Source organism: Platalea leucorodia (genome assembly GCF_965183815.1).
Source record: "Platalea leucorodia genome assembly, chromosome: 7".
Taxonomy (NCBI): Eukaryota; Metazoa; Chordata; class Aves; order Pelecaniformes; family Threskiornithidae; genus Platalea; species Platalea leucorodia.
The window spans coordinates 41,331,234-41,353,094 of record NC_138829.1 but is presented as its reverse complement, the minus strand read 5'-3'; the positions used below and the strand labels follow the sequence as shown (position 1 = coordinate 41,353,094).

The following is a 21,861-nucleotide window of genomic DNA, read 5'->3' as shown; positions in this document are numbered from 1 at the left end:
GCCTATCCAATAGATATGTGGTAGAAATAAAGTATTGCCAAAACTTACGTATGATAACTGCATCAGTGACAATACAGTCAATATTATTACCAGACCTTTAGGAATTACACTAAGTATTCCTGACATTTACTTTCACACGGGCTGGGCTTCATCTTTCAGTGGTACATTCATATCATCAGAACCAAGCATTATGGCTCAAGTACAACCAAGTTTTCCTTGTAATGGATATGAGCTGTTATGTGAGTCATTATAGTGTAGCAGTCAAGACTCCTATGAACTGTGGTATAGATTTGAAACAAATCCCCAGTCATGGACAATATATTGACATGTTGCTAACACTGTGATTTTCTAGGTACAGAGTGCTAAAGTTATTAGGTGTCAATACTTTCATAATATTCATGAAACTAGACTTCTGTTCAACCAAATATGGGCAAACCTGATTCTCTGCAGAACTGGGCAGTGGTATTTGCACGGCACTTCAGTGCGGAGCAGTGGGAGCGCTGGAAGCAGCTCGTGCTTCCACACTCACTCCTCAGCTGGCTGTTCTTCTACTCAGTAAAAGAGCAAGAGCAGAGCTCTGGTGCATGGGAGGTCTGTGAGTGTGGGAATGGGTGAAGGAGAGGGTTGGGCTGGGCTGTGTAGCCTGTTCTTCCAGAGGAATGGGAGAAGAAGGATAATTTCCAACTCTCTCACCACCACCTTGAACTGCAGGTGCCACCAAGGCAAGCAGTAGGGTTCTGGCCCTTAGTAATATCAGAGGAGCTGGAAAGATGAGGGTTAGAAATGGAAGAGATCCCTGATTACACCCAAGACCCCTTGAAATCTTAATTGCTCCTTGTCCTATATACTTAGTGGTTTTGTGGTTCTGGGTGGTATCATGATTCTGTGTTGGGTCAGGTATCAATATTGTGGACGTGGTATTACCTACAGTAAACCCTGCTGACAGTCAGGTATTACCCAAGCTTTGCAGCTATGCAGATGAGAACAGATAGGGTGCGTATGGCCAAAAACTCTGGTGGAATTTAAATTGGTAGTGTCCTACTTCAGTTTTACAGGATGACTAAATATAGATACGTACATACATACACACAGAGCTTTCATTTCATGTGCCATGTAAGTGTAAAGAATATGACTGGAAAGCTTTTGTCTCAATTCACTGCTGTCCTTTAGTTTTGGACTGAAAGCCAACAGTGAGGTCTCACAGCGGGCAGCCTTCCCACCCACTTGGAGGGTGTGGACTAGAGTTTGTGTGTGCTGCTACTCTGGTGAGAATGAGTGGGTGTCCTGTGCTAGTGCCTGTCCTGTTACTTCTCTCTGGGCAGTCTAGTGTTCAGCTGAACTACAGAAATGGCTTTTTTTTTTACCAGCTGTTGAAGAGGTAAAAGTAAACAAAAGTATTTTTCATTTGCTATGATGAACCATGATAGAATTATTTGAGACAAGTACTGATAAGAGATTTTTAGATGCCACTTAAACAATACCTGATCTGGTTTTAGTCTGACATATAGGATATAGCTATGTGAGTATGCTTGTGGATGAATGAATGGAATCCTTACAGATAAGCTATTATGTCTTTCAACCACCTCAATTTACCTTGTAGAGACTGTGTCTGATTGTACAAGGTGCTGTGTTTCTCCTGGGAAGTGATGAGTGCCCCCAGCTCTTGTGGAAGATGCTTAGCATGTCTGTGGAGGTCAGTGCTCTTTAAGATGGGGCACTTCACCAAGATAAAGTGAAGATGAAATTAAAAAGCAAAGGACAGGATTAGCATTAGTATCACTTGTATGATAGCCTCTAGAGACTCAAGCAACATGTTAGACCACCATCCTGGGGATCGTTGTGAAGGCTTCTTATACTCTCTGCTGTAGTCATATACTATAGCAGATCTTACAGTCCAAATATACAAAATATAGTAAAGGAAGTACTTTGATTCCAAAATGGAGAAATGAGTGACCAGGATGCTAAACTACTTGTATGAAGGTTTAATGGGAGGTTTGTGGTAGAGCTGGAAATCAAACCCAAGAACACAGAAAAAGCTCTGTTCTCCTGAGTTCCATATTCTTTTTTCTTTCCCTGATTGGTATGTCTAGTGTCACCCAAAGATATTACAGCCTAAAAATAATGCAAAATACTAACTTCATGAGAATTTCCTTTTATAATTTTTCTCAGATAGGCCAATTAATATTGGCTAGTTTCAATTTCAACAGTTTCTACACAGTCACACGTTGGTTCTCCTTCAGTACTACAAGACAGCAGTGTTGTTTCGCTATGAATGCTGTAAGGAAAGGCGCATTTTTTCTTAACAAAAAGTTTTGCTACTATTTAACATACATGGAAACTTCTCTGTGATTAAAGGTTAGGTTCCTGTTATATTATAAAGCCTGCCTATGGCTCCTCTTCAAGATCCATTAAGACTGTCTTAGGATCAAAACTGGCAGAATAATTCTGGTGCCAAATAAGAGTACTTCTGTAAAATTCAGATGAATTGGATACAATATTCCTGAAGAGGGCTATAATATCAATATAGCAATTGTTCAGACTTCTGACAGGTTTCTGCAGATGTGAATTTACCAAAGATATGTTTGTGTAGAGCTGATTTTATTTTCTTTAATTGTTCATGGCTTTTATAAACATTTGCTGTCATGACGCCTAAATTCGGGGCAGGTATGACATGACAGCCAGCAGACAGGAGCAACTTTTGTTCTCTGATGACTTGGTGTACATTCCTCACGTAAGATGGAGTTTGATAGCCTGTTATCAACTTTTGTGACTTTTGCTGTCTTGCCTCCAAAATCTTGAAATTAAAATGTTGTTTAAAATCTGCTTTTTATTCAAGTCTTTCTGCATTCTTAAGTACTTTGGCTTTTAAAATAACTCACCTCATCTTTTATTATATATTCTTTAGTACTTTAAAACATCACTGATTTTAGGATTTTTTTTTTCTAATTTTTTTTTTTTTTCTGTTCACATGCCTGATTCCACCTGCCGGGCGTTTAGTTGTGGGAGGATTGGAAGTGCGTATGCCTGCTTCTGTAGTCTGGCACCTGGAGGAGCCGGCGGTGCTGGGAGGCCAGCAGAGGGAGCAGTGAATAGTGTGTTCTCTGCAAGGGCCTGACTCCGCTTCACATTAACTGAAGTAAGCCAGGAGTTACCTCTGCAGAAATAAATGGAGCTCTGTGGGTGTAAACCTAGGGTAGGAGAGGAACTGAGCCTACTCCATGAGTCAACTTTTTAACAGATTTTATTCTGTGGCAGGAATGGCCTGTTTTTAAATTATTATTTGTTAGAAACAGGATTTGATTTTGGTAGGTGGTGCCAAAGCAACAGTCCTGCAGTGTATTTAGGTCAAGTGTTAGGCAAATATTAGGTCAAATGTCAAATAACTCAACGTCACAGAGTGTGGACGATGATGAGCTTCATATTTGAAGAAGCTGCATGACCCGTGTCAATTTTACTGAGCGGTTCCACATGGATCCTGTAGTTTCTGGTTGAGCTAGAGCAGATTTCATTTTCACCCATTCCCATCAATCTTAATTTTTGGCACCTCATGTAGAAGAAAACAAAAAAAAATACTTAACTCTTTGTGACAGGGAGGGTGGATAATTTTCAGTTCTCATTTGATGTGTTACTGTTCACATCTGCACGCTGGCCGTGCTGAATCCTGACGTTGGTCTATCATGTACCTATATATATGTCACATTTCTGTAGCACTTTGGAATAAAATGAAGCTTCATATTGTGAATCCAAATCTGGGAGCAGGAATGCTGGAAGGTGTTGAGTTTTTGGTTTGGGGTTTTTTTTAGCACTAGATAGGAAATTTCAATGTGTAAGAAAAAGGAAACATTCACCATGGCTGTAGGAATCCCTAAACACCTAAACGGTTTCTTTCCTATCATTTCTTTAGCAAATTGGGAAACTCTCATGCAAATGGGGGGAAAATTCATTTTTTACCAGGTCTAGCTTTTATTTATACCAAAATAAATATTGGTTTCTGCTGGGCCTTCTCTTTTGGGCTTCTTCTCCAGCAAAGAACCTAAGTAATGGCCTAAATTTAAGGAGGTGTTTATTCATCAGCTAAGCCTGCAGCTTCCAGATGAGTCCATCAATGCTACTGAATCAAAACAGTAGGTTCCAATTCTCCACTAATCTTGCCTTCAGATTGTTCACAGCAGGACATGGCACCACAGGCAAGAGCTGCTGCTCTATGGCTCTTACATATCCAGCTATGACTTGGGTTAGAAAAAGTGACTTTCTGTCACCAAGAGAAAACTCATCAGTGTGGGACCTCCTTGTGAATCAGCTTCTTCCTTTTACACACATATTTAACCAAACTCTATTCCATCTCATTCACCGCCTTTAAATTCTTCCTACAATGGGAAGCTTTGCTGGTCCAAATTTCTGGCCAGATAAAGTTTGCTTTCCTTTTCTTGCGTGACACTAAGACTACCAGAGAACCTGTCCCTTTCTGCATGTATTCACTGATGCCGAATCATGATGTAGAAGTCCTGCAGTGAAATATCTTTGTCCTATTGCCAGTCTGCAGTAGAGGTGCCACCCTCTGCATTTAATGTCCTGCCCCACTGTCACATACTTGCATCGCCTGTACCCTGTACAGGACTACACAGCACCAGGGACAATGGAATATCTCTTTTTCTCTCAGCTTCTCAGTGTGTGAAATGGGGGTGCTAAAACATTGATCTCATTTATCTGTCTCAGAGAAGTACCTAACAGATAGTTAATAAGTCTTTGTAGAGAGTTTGGGAGAGGTAGAGGCGACCTTTTTATTTAAAGGAATGTATGAATAAAGTGTGCCGCTTGCCAAGCCTTTAAAGTGCCAGTATTAAATGTTTTGGCCCTCAGCATAAAGCCTTGCAAAACTGGTATGAAAGTGTACCAGCTCTGGTGCAAAACCTGGGCTTATGTGTACCAGGATGGTGATGAAAAACAAGTAATTTGTTACACACCCATATATACAAATAAAGAGACGTACCATAGGTGAATTGTTGAGCCAGTTTTCACCAGGCTGACTGTGCAGTGTAAGTGTTAGAAGGATATCTCAGGTTTTGCACAGTTTAACTCTTCTTGCTTCTTTTTGGCCACCGATGAGCTGGCCTTCTGTGCGTCATGGCGGCCGGGCTGTGATAACTTCTCCTTCAAATCATGCACTGTTCTTGCTGGGTATTGTCAGATGTGATAAGCTGCAAATCCTTAGGCTAATTCAGTGCAGTAGGTTCAAGGATGTGAGTGAATATGTATTTTCCCCCAAATGGGATTTCATGATTTTACAGGTATGGAATTAAAACACACTCATTTCTAGAAAAGCAAATAATATTCTATAAATAGTCCAGTCAAGAAAACAAAAACATTGTCTCTGCTGCTTAACTCCACAGTCATGCTGCTAGAATTTACAGGATTAACTTTGTGTAAATAGTTTCTCTTTAATTTGTGGGATCTGGAACAGGTCACTACATGTATTTTATATGCACAGTTTTACCAGTGCTCATATGAATCACCTGGGATTACTCCTGGTTCTTGTGTGGCTGAGCCAGTTTGCATAATTAGGAGAAAGCTGAGTGAAGAAGCCACCAGGCTTTGGATCCTCTCCGGGTTTTGATCAAAAGCCTATTGAAGCCAGATCCCTCTGGCTCTAGTCATCAGGCTAAGGCAGAAGTCGCAACTGAACAAGATAAGGCAATTTTGGAAACTGTTAAATCATTATCTGTCTGAGTTCTTCGGGTCTCGTCCCTGAGAATGGGAAAGTAGGCTGCATGTGCAGCGACCCACAGATACGAGGCTGTTGTAATTTCAGAAGCAATGCAGCCACTTAGAGGTGATTTTTCCACCGGTGTGTAGTCTCAGTGGCATTTGTGAAAATGGAGTTATGGTGACTTTGGAGCCAGGCCATTTTGAAAAATGATTCGGTCACTACAAGTAGGCCATTAAATTGAAGGAATGGGTTGTGCTAATGAACTCCTCAGAGCCTCTGCAGTGTGACTGCAGGTCATCTCCTGGGGCTCGATCTGCAGGACGTGAGGAAAGCTTGGAGGGCTCAGGCGGCTGAGGTGGCATTGGCTTGAAATACCTGGGCTGCTTGAGAGGGAGCTTACTTGTGGTGCTGCCACCCTTTCTGCGTTACCCAGCCCATTGTTTTGCTCTTTCGCTTTTCTTGGCTCCTGCGTGTTTGACCTACATCTGGCTGCTAGGACACGTCTTTGGGAAGAGGTTTTTCAGCATGTGCCTCTTAAGCTGCCAAGGCCTGACTGTGAATGCCATGTGTCTAGGAGACATATTATTCCTACTGGAGAGGTAAAATGCTGGGGGATTTATACCCTTGCTATGAAGTTAACACTGATATTTGTAAGTAGCCATCAGGATTACTTATTTCTGAAATAAACAGATCTAGCCTTAAAAAGAGGGGAGTGCAGGTGAGCTGAGGATGAGATTCTCTTCTTAGGGAAAAGGTGGCTTTGAAAGAGTGTTTCGGCGCTCCCTGTGTAGGCATGGGGGGCCTAGGAGTGGGTTGCCCACGCAGTTCCCTCAAGGCTTGTCAGGAGGAAGGGGTATGGGAGCCCCTGGGGAAGCGCCAGGGGATGGTACCTGGGGAAATGCCGGAACCTGGCAGATTCGTTTCCCCCACGGCGCAAATCATCAGCTCTCCAGCAAAGGGGAGGGGCAGCTGGGAAGCCGTCTGCCCTGCTAGGAGTCTTGCAGCTAGAGCTGAACCTGAACAGCTTTGCTGGCAAACCTCCTGGCACTTTTCTTAGTATAGCTGGTACCGATGCCTGAAAAAGAATAAGCTGCGTCAGCAGAAGGATTTTTGTGAAGCACAAGAGTAGTTTAGATGCAAGTACTGGACACAAGATCCTAGGAAATGGGTATCTTTTATCTAATTCGCTGCATCTATTTTGTGTGTTCATGTGAGTAGTCCTGGGAGTTCTCTGGTAATCACATGAAAAAGGGTTTATAGGATCAAGTCCCCAGGGCTTAGTCTTGTAAGATGCCAAGCTGTCTAACCCCAGACAAGGAAAGCACCTGAGCTTGGGCTTTAAGAACATGAATGATCTTTTTGTAATTAATGGGACTTGTCACATACTTAAAATTAAATCCACATGTAAAGTACCGGGTTGGACCAGACTTGCAGGTTTGGTACTCAGTATCCTGCAAGATAGAGCCCAATAAAGTCACTGGGCTACTAGATCAACTGTATAGTAGAACCTGTGCACTGTTTTATAGAAAAAAACGTTAACAAAAAATAGCAAACAGATTATGGAATATCATTACATTCAAAATATGATTTAAAAAAAACTTTTATTAAATTTTATTGTTCTCCTGACACATAGCAAATTAAATTGTTTTGTAGTCTGAAATATTACAAAATTTATAGCAGGTGATATTTTTCTGGTGAGTAATATAAAGGAATGAGCAATAAATGTTAATATAAAGTCCAGTTTGAAATCTTACAAGCCAAGCTTTACAGATTTGCTGAGAGTAGAATGGAGAGTGTGATGGCTTTCCCTCCCGCATCCCTGCACCTCCCGCCACCATCCTGGGTGGAAGTCTTCAGTCTGTCATTCCCATTCTTTGGAGTAAACATTTTACAACCTCATAATCATCTTGTACCTGAGAGATATTAAGTATGATTTTACTAGATTACAGTTCATTTCAATATTCCCTGCATTTTGCATTTGATTGCTTAATAGTTTATTACAGGTATTTTATGCTTCAGGATTCTGACACCATTGGTATTTGCCATGGCGTCCATTCTCAATAATGAACTCCTCGGGGGAAGGAGGGTCGATGCAATCTACATTTCGAGGGGAATTAAGAATGGAATAGATGGATATTGCTTTTCTGTGCAATGTCTTCCAGACCAGAGATCTCACTTAGGATGCACTTGGAGCATGGTTCCCCTTAAACAAACAAGGTAATTTAGGGCCAGGACCTTAGCTATTGTAGGTAGGTACAGTTCCATTAAAGACTACAGCGAGCAGCAATTTCCATCAGCTAAAGCGATGGTTCTTGATGTAGGAGAAAGGATGAAAACTTTACTCCTCTTGATGGAAATGATCCACTTCTGAATGCATGTGGTTGCCCCCGGGAAGTGTGGGGTTGATGTCTTAGGAACACACGGTCATGATTAATATCCTATGCATGTCCTACAGACCTGTAGTGAAAATCCTTTTGTTGTTGGCCTAAAATAAACAGCATTGCATGATAGGAATAAAAGACAAATTCTCAAAGCTGGATCAGACAGTTAGAGTGCTAAAACTACATTTAAACACTTCAAGCAAGTGACTCATTTCTTTGTGTTTTTGAGAGATGCTGAATGCTTTTATCTTCTCATGATTTCCTTGGTGCAATATCTGTGAATGACACAGTTACAGATATGTGCTACTGTGACAAACTGAGGTTCATAGTTATAGGAATTTCTGGAGTGATGCTGTATTTGTAAATGATGCTATGGGTACATCTGCCATGTATTGCTCATTGCCTACGTGAGGGAGCAGCACGGCAGGAGAATTGGCAACACAGGCTGTATCTTTGAGCCATGCTATAGACCAGGACAGTATCAGCAAACAAAGACACTGTTAACTAAATAGAAAGGAGTCAGGATTAAGTGCTTTGTGCCTCTGAAGCTGCTATTCCAGGGCTGGCATTATAAATACACTTACAGTATATTCTTCCAGGGAGCTTTCTGTTAATATCTGAATAGGCAAAATAAAAAAAATTAACCTCTCTCTGCTAAAGATGATGCCCCAAGTACATCTGAACTCTCAGCAAGTGCTACAGATGGAACCAGAGTGCATCCAACTTTTTTGTTTTGCCTTTCAATCCTGAATCTTAATTAGTTCCCTACTGCTTTAGTACATGCACAACATTTTAATAGTCATAAGGACTTACTCCAATCCACATTGCCATTCCCACAATTCACTCTTTCATACCAGTAGCAGTTCTCCCCCCCATTTAGGAATAGCGTAAAGAAAACTAAATAGCCAAGTGTGTAGCTGTAGATTGATGAGGTTGTCACACCATTCTCTTCACCGTTTTCTTCTGACCTGCACTGTGTTCTAATAGATGGATGATTGCTGGGGGAGGGAGAGAGTTAGCAAATCCCACAGCCAGATGTTCAGGGATGGACAGAGCGACCTTCTCGAGGAACCCAGAGGAGTATAACTGTGTCCTTCTGAGGGAGAAGGACACTCAGGTGCCTCCAGCTGCCTGTGTTTATCGCTCTTTTCAAAAGGAGCACAAATGGGCTCAGCATGGCTGCAAGGATGGATGTTTCTCAGTGCATCGGGGGAAATGACCAGTCATCCGTCTCTTCACTGTGGAGTCTGCCTGCAGCCATCAATCTTGTAGCCCAGCACGGCAGCTCCTTTGGCTTAGTTTGGCTTAACGTTAGATGAACAAAGGGAAATGAAAGCTGAGCAGGGGGAAAGGAGAGAAGAGCAACTATTCTCTATTTCACTTTGTTTTGCCCTTGCATGGCTATCTCTCCCTCTTCCCCATTATCATCTATTTTCACTGTGTTTTGTAAGGTGCGGAAAGGGCCCAGAGTGTATATTTTTCAGGATCTAGGAGTTTTCAGAGTTTCTCTGTTAGCAGAGAGAAGAAAGGAGAGAGATATTGAAAAGGCATAATTCAAGGCCCAGAGCTTCCATTTTTCAGACTTTTCTGTGGCAGTTTTCAGAACAAGCCTGCCATAGTTCAGCTGCAGTAGGCAAGGCGAAGGAATATAATAGCTTTCCTCCATCTTGCTGTTTTTCTCCCTTGTTCTTCCTGATTCCTTCCTCAATGCCACTTTAGTGTTTTCATGTATGTACTACATCTCTCCATTCCTGTTCTATTCAAAAAGCAATCAACAGAGCCACATGACGGGGCTTTCTGGAGAAAGGTATGTACTGATGTCCAAAGCCGTGATGGCAGCTCCCATCAGCAATCACAAGCTCGCTTGAGTCAAGCCTACTTGATGCAACAGTGCTGGGGCTGTGCAGGCTTTGTATAAGCTGCCTGAGCTCATCCAGCACCTGGGGTTTCTACTGTGAAACTGGAGGTCATGCCAATATCTTCGTTGCAGTTGATGTGCAGCCCATTAGCATAAAAAACATTCAGATATGTCTGCTTGTACACTTAGCACTGAATTAACTGATTTCAGCACTGAACTCAGATTGGCCAGTTTTGCCTGAAATACTCAGATTTGATCTACTTTCAGCCAGGCTGGAAGGAAAAGAGGTGTATGAATTCACTACCTGCTGGACTCCAAGAGCTAGGGTCTGTTTTTTTTACACGGTGAGCTGTAATGTGGTTACTTATTCTGTTTTTCCCTAAAATTCTTGCCTCTGGATGTCACAGCAGAACATGTGTGGCTTATTTTGTAGAAAGCTTATTTAGAGATAGCATTGTTCCCCTTAGCACTACCCCACTGTGGTGTTTGATTGACGTATTTAAAAAATGTATGATTGCGTTTTCTTTTTAATTTTCCTGGTTGACCTCAGTGATCTAAGCATCAGGTCTGAAAGAGCCAAGCTCCCCTGCAGAACTGTGGTAGGACATTTCTCTCTCCCCCTTTTTACTGTAGGCAAAGAACTGAGATCTCCTAGGCATACACAAAGCTTATGAGGAGATTCAAGGCCCAACTAAGCACTGAGACGGAGCAAGGGAACTCTGTAAAAGCAGATATTGGACATAGAGATGTGTCTGAGGAATCTTTACCTGCTTTCAACCCAAATGTGCCATCTGGAGTGAATAGACTTATGCCAAGATGGGGAAAATTTATACCACCATTGGTTTAAAGGGCTGCTTTGCAGTTTCTGCTGAGGTTTGGCTAATTTTTTTTTACCCTAAACCTAAAGCATAAACCCTCAAGGAAAAAATTTGTTTAGTGAAAACCAGTTTCTCTTCCCCCACACCTTGCATGCACAGGCTTCACAAGTGGGTGCAAGACCTTTCTGAGTGGGGATATCCAGGGATTTCTTTCATATTTTCTTTACAAAATAGATAGCATCCTTTTCTAACCTATGCATTTAATTGTGCCCCTTTTGAATGAATGGTCATATTTTCTGCCGCTACCCATTTTGCCTCCCTGCAAATTTTGAAAAAGACAAATCTTGTTCATGCTGTCATGAGACAGCCTACCCCAGATGGCACATCTGTGTCTCGGGATGCCCTCTGGCTGGCCTGTTGGCAGGCATTCCCGTGGCTTTGAAGGTCACCTTGTTTACACCTTGCCTTTTTCCCCCTCCCTATTCAGAGTCTTGCTGAGCCTGCAGGCTGGGCTTCACCATCTGCATTTTCTCTGATGCCATTAATCTTCCTGTTTACCATTCTGTTATTAATTCTAGAGTTCACCTTTTTGTCTAAACGCTTTATAGGCCTCTTGGAATTTCTTGCCTTTTTGTGGCAAGAGATCTGAGCATCTCAGTAGATGATTTGCTTTGTTCTTTCCCATTTCTGAAAGGATACCTACTAGCATGTCATGCCATTTTTCTATTACAAGCCTTCCTTCTTGTAACATTTTTCAATTATATAGCTTCATCTGTCAGATGCATCTTACCGTATGAGTAAATATTATCCTCATTCCTTGGAATTTGTGAATTGGCTACTGAAATCTGGTATCTGTGGAAATAGTCTTGCTTTTTCAGTGTTATTGTTGGCTGGAAAAAAATGTGTTTAAACCTGGCTTTGTGAGAACCTGTAAGAACACCTTGCATTTTTGGTGCATTTTATTTGAATGCCTGAATGCCTATGAATATTAAACAAGCCCTACCAAACCCCAGAGGATAGATGACGACTATCTTCATTTGACAGATGATGGAAAAGCAGAGGGTACCTTTGTTAGAGTTTGGCCCAAGATCACATGGCGAGACAGCAGCGATGCCAAGGGCTGCGTCTAGGATAATTGTTCTCTATCCCATCCTAAAATCATTGCCACTTTGCTGTGGCCTTTCTGTTCTTCAGTGGTTTATGCAGGTTTGGTATTTACTGAGCCAGGGATGCTGAACCAGCTCTGCTTGGTGTGGCTGACTTCTTCAGACACGGTGCCATGTGAATGTGGCTATCCTGCTTCCCAGGCCTGCCTGGGTTGCAGAGCGCTGTCTTCCCGCAAGTGGGAGCTTTGCAGACAGAGATGCAGGATCAGGACCGGGACACCTGTAATCCGGCTGAGCGGTGCTAATAAGCCCTGCTGCATCCTTGCTGATGCCTTCAGAGCTGACTGGGTGTCTCTGCCTGCTCCCCAGTGCTTTGGGTTTTAGAAGAGCCTCGTTAACGGAGTTGCCGCATCATGTGGGCATGCGGAGCCAGCGAGAGCTGAGCACTGCGCTCAAGCAAATAAACGCCCTCAGTCCAGAGCATGCGAAAGCGCAGAGCAGGCTCCCAAGAATCATTGCAGGACTCAGATTGGCTTTGGCAGGTTTATCAGCTCTGGCTTAGTGCCGGCTCTGCTAGGCCCGGACTGAATTAATTGGGATGCTTGTGCACTGCAGTTGAGAGATAACTGCATTACAGAGATTTATCTGTTACCAAAGGTAACCCCTCCACTGTCCTCGATAAGGAAGAGGAGAAGCTATGCAGAATCTCACAGAATTTGCAGCAAGGTTACAGCATGGCTGGTTTTACGTATGGTTTATGTATGAGTGTGCATTCAGTATGAGTGGTTTTATTCAGTGCTGTCACGTATGGAAATAGTACGGTTGATTGCAGTGGAGGTCCACTCCCTGTTACCATTTGCAGAGTGTGCAGTGTGGGAGAGACAGGCCCAGCTGTGTGGTGTGGGGGTGACTGGTGTTTGCTGATAGCTGTCCTGTTACTGGACAATAATCAGATTCTGGTTCTTCTGATGGGTCAAAAGGCCTATCCATCTGTGTGAGTGTATCTATAGGACCACTTGCAGATAGGTAGGCCAAGTTATTTTCTTACTCCAAACAGGCCAGAAGTCCTGTTAGAGTGATGCAAAGCCCAAAGGAATAGACTTTGTACTCAGGAATTTTCTCTAAATTGTAGCCTCTGTCCCTCCATATTGCCTACAGTGATTCCTGGTGCTGCAAAAGTCCTGGTACAGTGTGAGCTCATCTAGGACACAAATGCAAGAGTGACCAGAACACAAATGAGTGCTAGAATAATGTTATTGAATGGAGATATTCCTTTATGCTTTGAGCCCTGAGGGTAGTTACCTGATCCAGCATTTAGCCTGATATTGTAATTTGGCAGTCTTTGAGAAGCAGGTACAGTATATTATATGTGACAATGATTTATATCTGTGCTGAGAAATAAATCTGTAAAGAACTTCCAAGAGACAACCGACAGAAGGGCTGTTTTTTTTTTATTGAGAGATTTTATAGAGGCATTCTAGTCTGCCAAAGAAATACAGCTGCTTGTAAAGTCCACATTTTGGTGATGGGTTAAACTAAACAATGCTTAACCTTATGTTTGAGGGCCTCTGCTGTTTTCTGCAGCCTTATTTCTCCCTTCTGTTGTGTTGTAACCTCCTGGGATGTATTTTAGCTAGGGGCTGCTAGAAGCTTTCCATTGGATCCTGGTCTTAAAATTCAAAGTTGTCCTCTGATTTTTCTGCAGTTTATGCCCAGGCTGAAGAGTGAAAGTGTACAGTCCCCCCATATCGTAGCTTCCTCTGTCTTCTTCCATCTCTTCACTTTCTCCCCCTGCCCCCTGCTCCCCCCCAACCTTACCACAAGATTAGCAGCTTTGCAGGAAGAGATGCTAGGGAGGCATTGGGGTTTTTCCAGTCTCCCAGTGCTCCTTAGAGCAAACCTCAGTAGTGCCTAAAATTTGCAACAAGTGTTTACTAAGATTCATTTCAGAGCTTTACAGATCCCATGGCTGCAGCCTGAAGAGGAGTTTTCACTTAATGGCAGATAGTCCTCTGAACTATTCTGTCCACACAAAACGGTTTGTTTCCGAGGAAACAAATACTCTCTTGTTTTCAAGTAATCTCACTTCTAAAACCAGTTTATCATTCTCTCTGACTGGATTCTTGTTCTCACCATGGCCCTGTTTACCTTGAGAGTGCAATAATATACATGAGGTTTGAGAGTGGAATTGGTGGGGGAGACAAAGAGTTACTGGAGTAGCCTTATAATCTCCCATACAGCTATGGCTTTATTGCGTCTGGCTTGGATTAAAAATAAAGTGAACTTGATGTTTACTAGTCTCTAGGGGCATTTGTTTGGCTTTACAGACTCATTGTAAGAGCCTGTGTTATCAGTGGTCTAGTCTCAGGGGAGGCCCAGCGCTGGTCTGGCAGGAGGTCCTGTGGTGTTGGAGAGGTTTGTAAGTGTAGAACTGGCACTGACAAGTTTGCTACGGATGGGTGCCGAATTGCAGTAGTGTTGGAAATAGCAGGGACCGTGGAAGGTCAGGATTAAAGCATAACAGCAATAACGTGAGCATCTTCCCCTGGGATAGCAGGAGATGGTGCAGTGAAAGAAGGGTTTTGAAGCTCCAGATCTGCAGGAGGAGTGAAGATCCATGCCGCGCTGTGCTGGCAGAGGCATGCTTATGAAAAAAGCTTGCAGAGCCTTGCCTTTAGTATACCTGGTTCTGGTCACTGCTGTGAACACATCCATTCCAAGGACGGTAACAAATCACTGTACTGGCCATGAACATAACAAGCAAGCAAGCAAACAAGCTAAGGAGAGTCTGGTTGTGCGTGCACAGAAAAGCTACAAAATCCAGCTATTCACGTAAGGCATTGTCTCCTCTTTCTTTCTTAAGGGATTCCATCCCCCCTGCCCCCACCCTTTGCACTCTAACGCTATATTTGTGCCTTGGAGATGTGGAGATGAGTGTATGATGGATGGATGGATGCTGCTTGTCTGGGTTTTTCACCACCATTTCCCCTGGGGCACTCTGTCTGCTGGCAGAGAGCACCATCCCAAAAGATGGTATCTTTTGCAAACTCGACAGCTAACAGACAGCTTCTCTCTCTGCATATTTCCCCAAAGAAGAGCAGGCTTAATCTGGTTTTTATATGGCATATTTCATTATAATCTTTTTGACTTCCCATGTTCCCAATACGCCATCATAAATAAAACGCTGGGGGTGGGAACAGCAGAGATGCTGAGGCTTCACACTCTTGTGACACTGATAGATTCTCATTTTAAACTGTCATGGGATTTAATTGCTTGCTGAGCCACTGCACTGCACTTTCAGACACATCCTGCCACATCCTCTTAATGAGCTTAGTGGCTGCATTCGCTCAGCAGTAGTTCTGTTTGCTGTGAATTAGGTGGCTTTTTCAGACCACCTATATGATTTTAAAGAGGTAGTGGTCGTTAAGGTAATATCCTTGGATTTATCCATCTTAAACAGCACTTCATGGACTCTTAATATATAGTTTCCTCTGGCACTTTTTAAGTTCCAAAAAACCAGCACCAAGAAACAAAAACGCAAGAATCTATGTGCAAAGTCAGTGTTTGTCTAAGAGGGTTTTTGGAAGCCGGATTGCTTTGGTTTGCATAGTAGCTGTCTCTGGCGTGATAGATCATGCTGGAACTCACCCAATAAGTATCTCTGTTCCCAATTAGAACTGGAAATGGAGCTGCTTACGAGTGCACAGAGATGATGGCTTGGGTGGCAGCTGCTACTGTGGAGATGGAAATGATCCATTGTAAAACAAATACATTGCACTGTATAGAAAAAGGGATGGTTGTTTTTAATTTATGTTTCAAAGAGACACAGAAAAGTTGCTTAGCTCCCACTGCGTTGTAAACCAAATGTAGCATATTTAAGGACAGGAATTTGCAGCTATTTTGGTGAGTCACATCTTGAAAAAGCCCACCATTTTGTAGGATTTGTGAAAATGTGCTTCTTTTGGAGGCAGCAGTTCAATAGAAAACAGATATAGGAATGATGCTGGCATGGGTGCTTGTTCAGATTCTACCACCGCAGTCTGAGGACCTTGATAAATAGAGAGGTTGCTGCACTGAGCTGGTAAGCAGAAATAACCGTGTTAATTTAATCACTATGAAAGGGACTCTGCCAAGTTAAGAAACATAAATTTTAATTATATGCACACACACATATTTGAATTGTAATATATGCACAATATTTAGCTGTGACACCAATAATACTGTGGTTTATTAAAACAGGAAGAATTCTTAAATAACTTTTTATTTTTCATTGATGATTTTTGTTGATTTGACACTTCCATTTTGTATGGTTCTGACTATTTCCTGAACCTCCTACACTGACAAGGTGCTATTGCATTTGCAATACTAATCAAAAGGAAATTTATCTACAAACCTTCTTAAAATTTTTATATGAAAGAGTAAGCTTTTAGTTATAGTGCTTTTACTAGTAGTTATTACTTGTAATAAAGTTTATGTTCTCTGAAATTGCAATGTCTGAAGAAGAGCTTGTGGTGCAAACTAGGAGCTACAATAGAAAGAATTTAGAACAATTAGTGGGTAGCAAATACCATTACCTATATTTAAAAAGGATTTGGTTTTGATTCAAGGATTTAAAGACCCATAAATTCTACATGAACATTTGAGAAATTGATTGAAACAGTAATTAGGTATAAGCAGTAAAGCACCTGGGAAATGATGATATAGGAGGTTCTAACAGACTTTTTTTTTTTTTTTTTTTTTTTTAACCAAGGAAAAGCATGCCTCATTACTTTCTTAAAATTCTTTACATGATACATAAAGGACTAATAGTTAAGAGGGTTGACAACTTACTTAGACCTTCTGAAGACCTTTGGTATGTAATAGGCTTCCAAAGAGAAACAAAGCATTGTCTTGGATCAAAACTTTTAGAACAAAAGATGAAACAAAGAACAAAATAAAACAAAGTACTTTCATTATAGAAAAAGGCTAACAGCTGGTGCATCAAGGTTTGGTGTTTGGTCCAGTGTTGTGTAATATAGTAATGAACAAACTGGAGAGAGGGAGTACCTTGTGAACTACAAAGATTTGCACATAGTACAAAGTTATTTAGAGCCATCGTGGCCAGGGAGGTCTGTGTGGGCCTCCATCAGGAGATCTGAACGTGCTTGGTGAATGGGCGGTGGGACGGACATTTTAATTTGTCACCCGTGTGTTGAAAGTATCACTTACAGGAAGTTCTTGTCCCTCTTACAAGGTTCCTAATTCTGCTTAGTATGCAGCTTGGACACTGAGGGGTAATATAAAGAATATTGTAATGCATTTGTTTAAATGGGGGATGTGGCTTCATCTGAAAATGTCAGGTGCAGTATTGATCCATCTTGGGAAGATTATTGAAAAATAAGAGGAAATTCAGAGAGGTCTGACAGGACAAAGCCACATGGAAAACTTCCCACAGCAGAGTAATAGAAAAGATTTTGACTGATTATCCTCGAAAGGAGAGGAATAAAAAGAAATGACAAAAAAGTTTGGTCAGGAACCTCTATTTTCGCCATCTCATAGCAAGAACAAGGGGGCAAGCAATAAAGTGAAGCAATCCTTCTTTCAAACCGTAGTTTAACTGTCGAACTCACTCAGGAGGGCAAAAGTGTATCAAAATTCAGAAAGGGATGGACTATTCTGTGCACTTCCAGAAGAGTCACATTTAGGATAACTGGAAGTGATACTGCATTTATCCCTCAGGACTGACCTGTTAGAGATCAGGATGAAATGTAGTATTAGGGTGGATTATTTTCTTTGCATTTCTCTCCTGACAGACACTCATACCTTCTTCTGAAGCATCTGATGTGACTGCACAGTATAGCACAACAAATATCAAAGCAAACAGAGGCAAGTGTGGGGTCATGGCTTAATTTCTCAAGCCTAAAAGACTCTCTCTGGCCTTGTTTGAAGCTTCTGACGTTGGCTGGTGCCTTCATAAGCAGGACAGCGGGTGGAACGGACCCCACCTTGCTTCCGTACAGCAGTTCCCGTGATCTGGGGGAAGCCTCGGTCTTTCACATGAAAACTACATTTCAGGCATTGAGTTGGCTTCTCAGTTTTCTTTAGGGTACAGGCATAACAGAAAAATATACTTTTCTAGCTTTTGCGGGAAAATCCTGGAGAGTTAAACAGAGAAGAGAAAATTAGGGATTTAGTGAAATGAATTTAATGCTCCCTAGTAGTGTTTAACTATTTCTCTATGTTAACTGACCCATCATTTAGATTTTTGGAGACTTTTAACTCTGAGGATTCAAAAAGTGGTTTGGAAACGTAATTTCCTGTCTTCGTTACTGTGTCCTTTACAGACGAGCCATCTTCCAGGAAGGGCTGAGTTCATTCCAAAGACTGAATTCATTACTAAGAGGTTGTCTTTGGACCTTTGTAGGTTTTTATACTGTAGACTTTACATTCCAGATAAGATAGTGTCTGCCATTTCCCACTTTCTAGAGCTACTTAGGAATGAAAATGGACTCCTAAAAGCTACCAGTGGAGAAGAAAATCCAGGAGTTGAATAGCAGTAAGCTTAGTGGGCAGATGGGAGGCAGCTGCCCTGAGTTTCTTTTTGCCGGATTTCCTGCTCACTAACTTCTTGATGACTCGATCTCCCCATCAGTAAACTGGGAATAAAAGTATTACCTCATACCGCCTTGTCAGCGGGATGTTAAATTTAGTAATTAAAAAATGCTCTGAGAGTTTTGGATGAAAAGTCTCCTGGAGTCTTGCTGGTGGGAAGTGGCAGCACCACGCAAAACAAACATGCCTATTAAAGAAAGCTGCTGGTTTTTGACCTTAAAGCCTACCTTTCCCTCTGACTTAATGTTCAGTATCTCTGGAACAAACAGGAAGTAGTTTTACTTTCATATACATTTTACTTATCCCTCACCCCTTCCTTGCTCATTCCCTTTTTCTAATGCATGTGTTTGCTGACTGTATCGGAATCCAGAGACAGGCATAGCTTGTCACAGTGAAGACATGTTTGTTTCTGATGCCCTTGAGCTTGCCTGAAGCTGCTTCTCTTGCTGAATGTATGATGACCCCTTGGGTTTTGCAGTCCCACAAGGTTCTAAATACAAAGCAAACGCCCTTTTGCACCTAAGCACAGGACTTTGAAACCAAGCCAAGCCCACAGCCAGAGATGATTATGGAGGTTCCTTAGTGACTTTAGATTCAAGTGTTGGGATTTGCACATAAATCAAGTCTAAAATCCCTTCTTTCTATTGTAATGTCTGGATTTAGCATCCAGAGGGAGGTACTAGGAGTTCATACAGGGAAATTCAATCTGTATGATTCTCTGTTGACTGCTCTGTCTTTCTTATAGCTCAAGTAAGGAAGAAGTTGCGGAAGGTGGCATAAGGGTGTGCATGCAGAGCTTAATGCCAAAAACAGAGGCCTGATTGAATAGACCTCCTTGTGATGAGAAGGGGGATCAATTCACTGTTGACCCCATCCCATTGTGTGGGTTGTCCTGGGAGTTTCCTTTGAAAATCCCAGTGGTTCGGGTTTTCTGCATGGTTTGTCCTCAGCCTTTCCCTCCATGAATAGAATAGCTTTTGCTGGAATTTTTGCTGGGTTTTCTGTGGTTATTGGCTGAGCAATGCTCTCTCACTTCAGAAGGCTTGAGCAAGCGTGTTGTGGAAGCACTGATCAGGGACCCGGAATCATTTGCTGGCTTAGAGTTTTTCATATATAGAACAAACATATTCCTGGGACGCAATTGCCCCCAAGAAACAGATTATACTTTACTGTCCCAGGTGGAAGTGTTCATTCATTATTTGGATTGCAGGAGTGATTTGGGGCTTTATAAACACATGAATTTCTGCCCTGCAGAGTTTACAACTCACGGTGATAGAAAGGCAGGGAGCTTCAGGCAGACTGGGGAACACAAAACACAGTCCTAAAAGATGAAAAGTGGACAGAGCTGTGAAATAAGGACACCAGATGCTGATTTGTGAGTGTCGGTCCTGTACATTATTACTTTATAAATCTGTTGGCCTAGAGGAAGGAATTCATTTTAGAAGGGAGGGAGTACTTGCAAAATCCACAGCTTGGCATTGTCAGGTAAAGAGACGTTCAGGATGTCTCCCCGCCGTAGGGTTGCTCTGAATGAACTCCTGCATGAGTTGGGTAGATGCCAGGATCTGCAAGGAAAACAGAATTCTTCTCTAGGTGTATTTTAACATCTTGCTAAAACTAACATGCTGTATTTGCCTGTCTGCTGCACAGCCTCATAATCTAGTGGCAGCATTCGGAAGGGGAATAAGGCTCTGCCCCTTCACTTGTATGGCAAGTTGCTTCAAGCTTCCACATAAACCTGCATGGTCTCTTGGAGTCCCATGCCCCAGGCCTGCCCCCACACCAGCCTTTGGCTCCTCCTGCAGTGGTTGAGGGTCATCCTCTTTTATGGTCTGGATTCTGCACTTACAGCTGCGCTGACTGCTGTTTCTTCATTGGTGTAGGCCCATTTAAAACCAACTGAAGATTTTATGTACTCAATATTAAATTAAAAGTCAAGAGACATCCCTTTTTGTTTTTTCAGTTTAAGTTCTCAGCATTGGCCCCACACACTGGCCTTCCGCTTCCCCACACGTGGGACATGCCCTGGTGCAGGAGAATGCTACCTGTAGTTGTGCTGTGTAAACGGTGCCAGATGCCGAATTGCATTAAACTGCTTTTCTACTTCAGGAGATCAGATCTTCATATTTGTTATTTCAGTATCTTAGAAAGCCCTGGTTTTGTTCTTTATGTGAAGCATAGGGAGTTTACGTAAAGGAGAAGGATTTTTTCCCCCATTTATTTCCTCCTGATACAATATGTCCAACCTTTTTTTCCTGTAAGCAAACACAGTGATTGACAAAATACCAGGTTTTCAGTAAGATAGAAATGAGTCCTATATGGGGATCCTTAGTGGTTAAAAGAAGAACTTGAAGAACACTCCTTCAAGATAGAAGCAAGCTTGAAAGTCTGTCAGTCTTCTGCTTGCCATCTCTGTCTTTCTGCTTGTTAGCTGTCTAGGGGAGACACATACAGTCAGTGTGTTTTGTTTTCCAGAAGTTGATCTGCCTCTGAAAAAAGATGGGTTCACATCAGAAAGTACAACTCTGGAAGCCTTGCTGCGTGGAGAGGGAATAGAGAAAAAAACGGACACTAAAGAGGAAGACACTATACAAGAAATCCAGGTAAAGGAGAGCCCCATGCCCTGACAGCAGGGCTAGATTTTACAATTTGTCTCTAAGCCCAGCAGATTTTGTCCTGTGGCAGAACAGTGCATCTGTTGATAGCTGTGTCATTCTACTGTCAAAATGTTATCAAACCATTGTGCTACACTGTGATGCTCAAAATGAACTCGGGATCTCGCACACTTCTCCTGTCACAAGAATCTCGGTCATTTGGCTGTGTTCTGCACAGCTCCTGTGTTGGAATTTGTTTTCCAGCACTATGAGATGATTACATACAAAACTGACAAGCAGAGATGGGTCCCAACCATAAACTGAATTTTAGTGCCTCAGATTTAAAGTGAATTTGGACATGGATTTGAAGTTGGATTCGCAGCTGCTGCCTGTAGACAAAAACATGTTATTGCCTTGTCTGTTTTTTGTTATACTGAGAAGCCTTCAGGAAGTATGCAAGCAAAAGAAACCATTAAAAATATTCTAATGTTAATTATCTCAGTTATTATTAGTGATGCAGGTATGAGAAATAATGCCTCTTTACACACATTATGGCTTGAAAGTTATTTGCCAAGATTGCATTTCATCCTTTAACAATTAAAAGTAGAAACACATTTGTGAGTCTATCACAGAAGGAATTCAGCTAATATAAAGGGTTCTTATATAAGGGCATGTCACTTTATAAAGACATCTTAAATCGCTAGGGAAGTGGGCCTCTCCTGGGGGAGCAGGAGCAAATCTTTGGTGATGCTAAAACACCATTGTGCTATGAGTCTCTATTAGTGATTTTTAGCAGGACGCATTGG

General features: G+C 42.1%; 1 protein-coding gene across 3 annotated transcripts in view; it reads left to right on the top strand.

Annotated features, from left to right (window-relative positions):
- The window catches only part of DPF3 (double PHD fingers 3), a gene marked incomplete at both ends in the record, with an annotated part of 161,878 nt that overhangs the window by 78,524 nt on the left and 61,493 nt on the right, over positions 1-21,861 (top strand). For 2 of the 3 annotated variants that reach the window (XM_082317121.1, XM_082317122.1), the window contains one exon: positions 20,937-21,064. In XM_082317121.1, the coding sequence (XP_082173247.1) occupies positions 20,937-21,064 (128 nt within the window). Of the gene's footprint in view, positions 1-18,191; positions 18,303-20,936; positions 21,065-21,861 lie in introns of all 3 variants that reach the window. The other variant, XM_082317120.1, reaches the window with a different exon arrangement.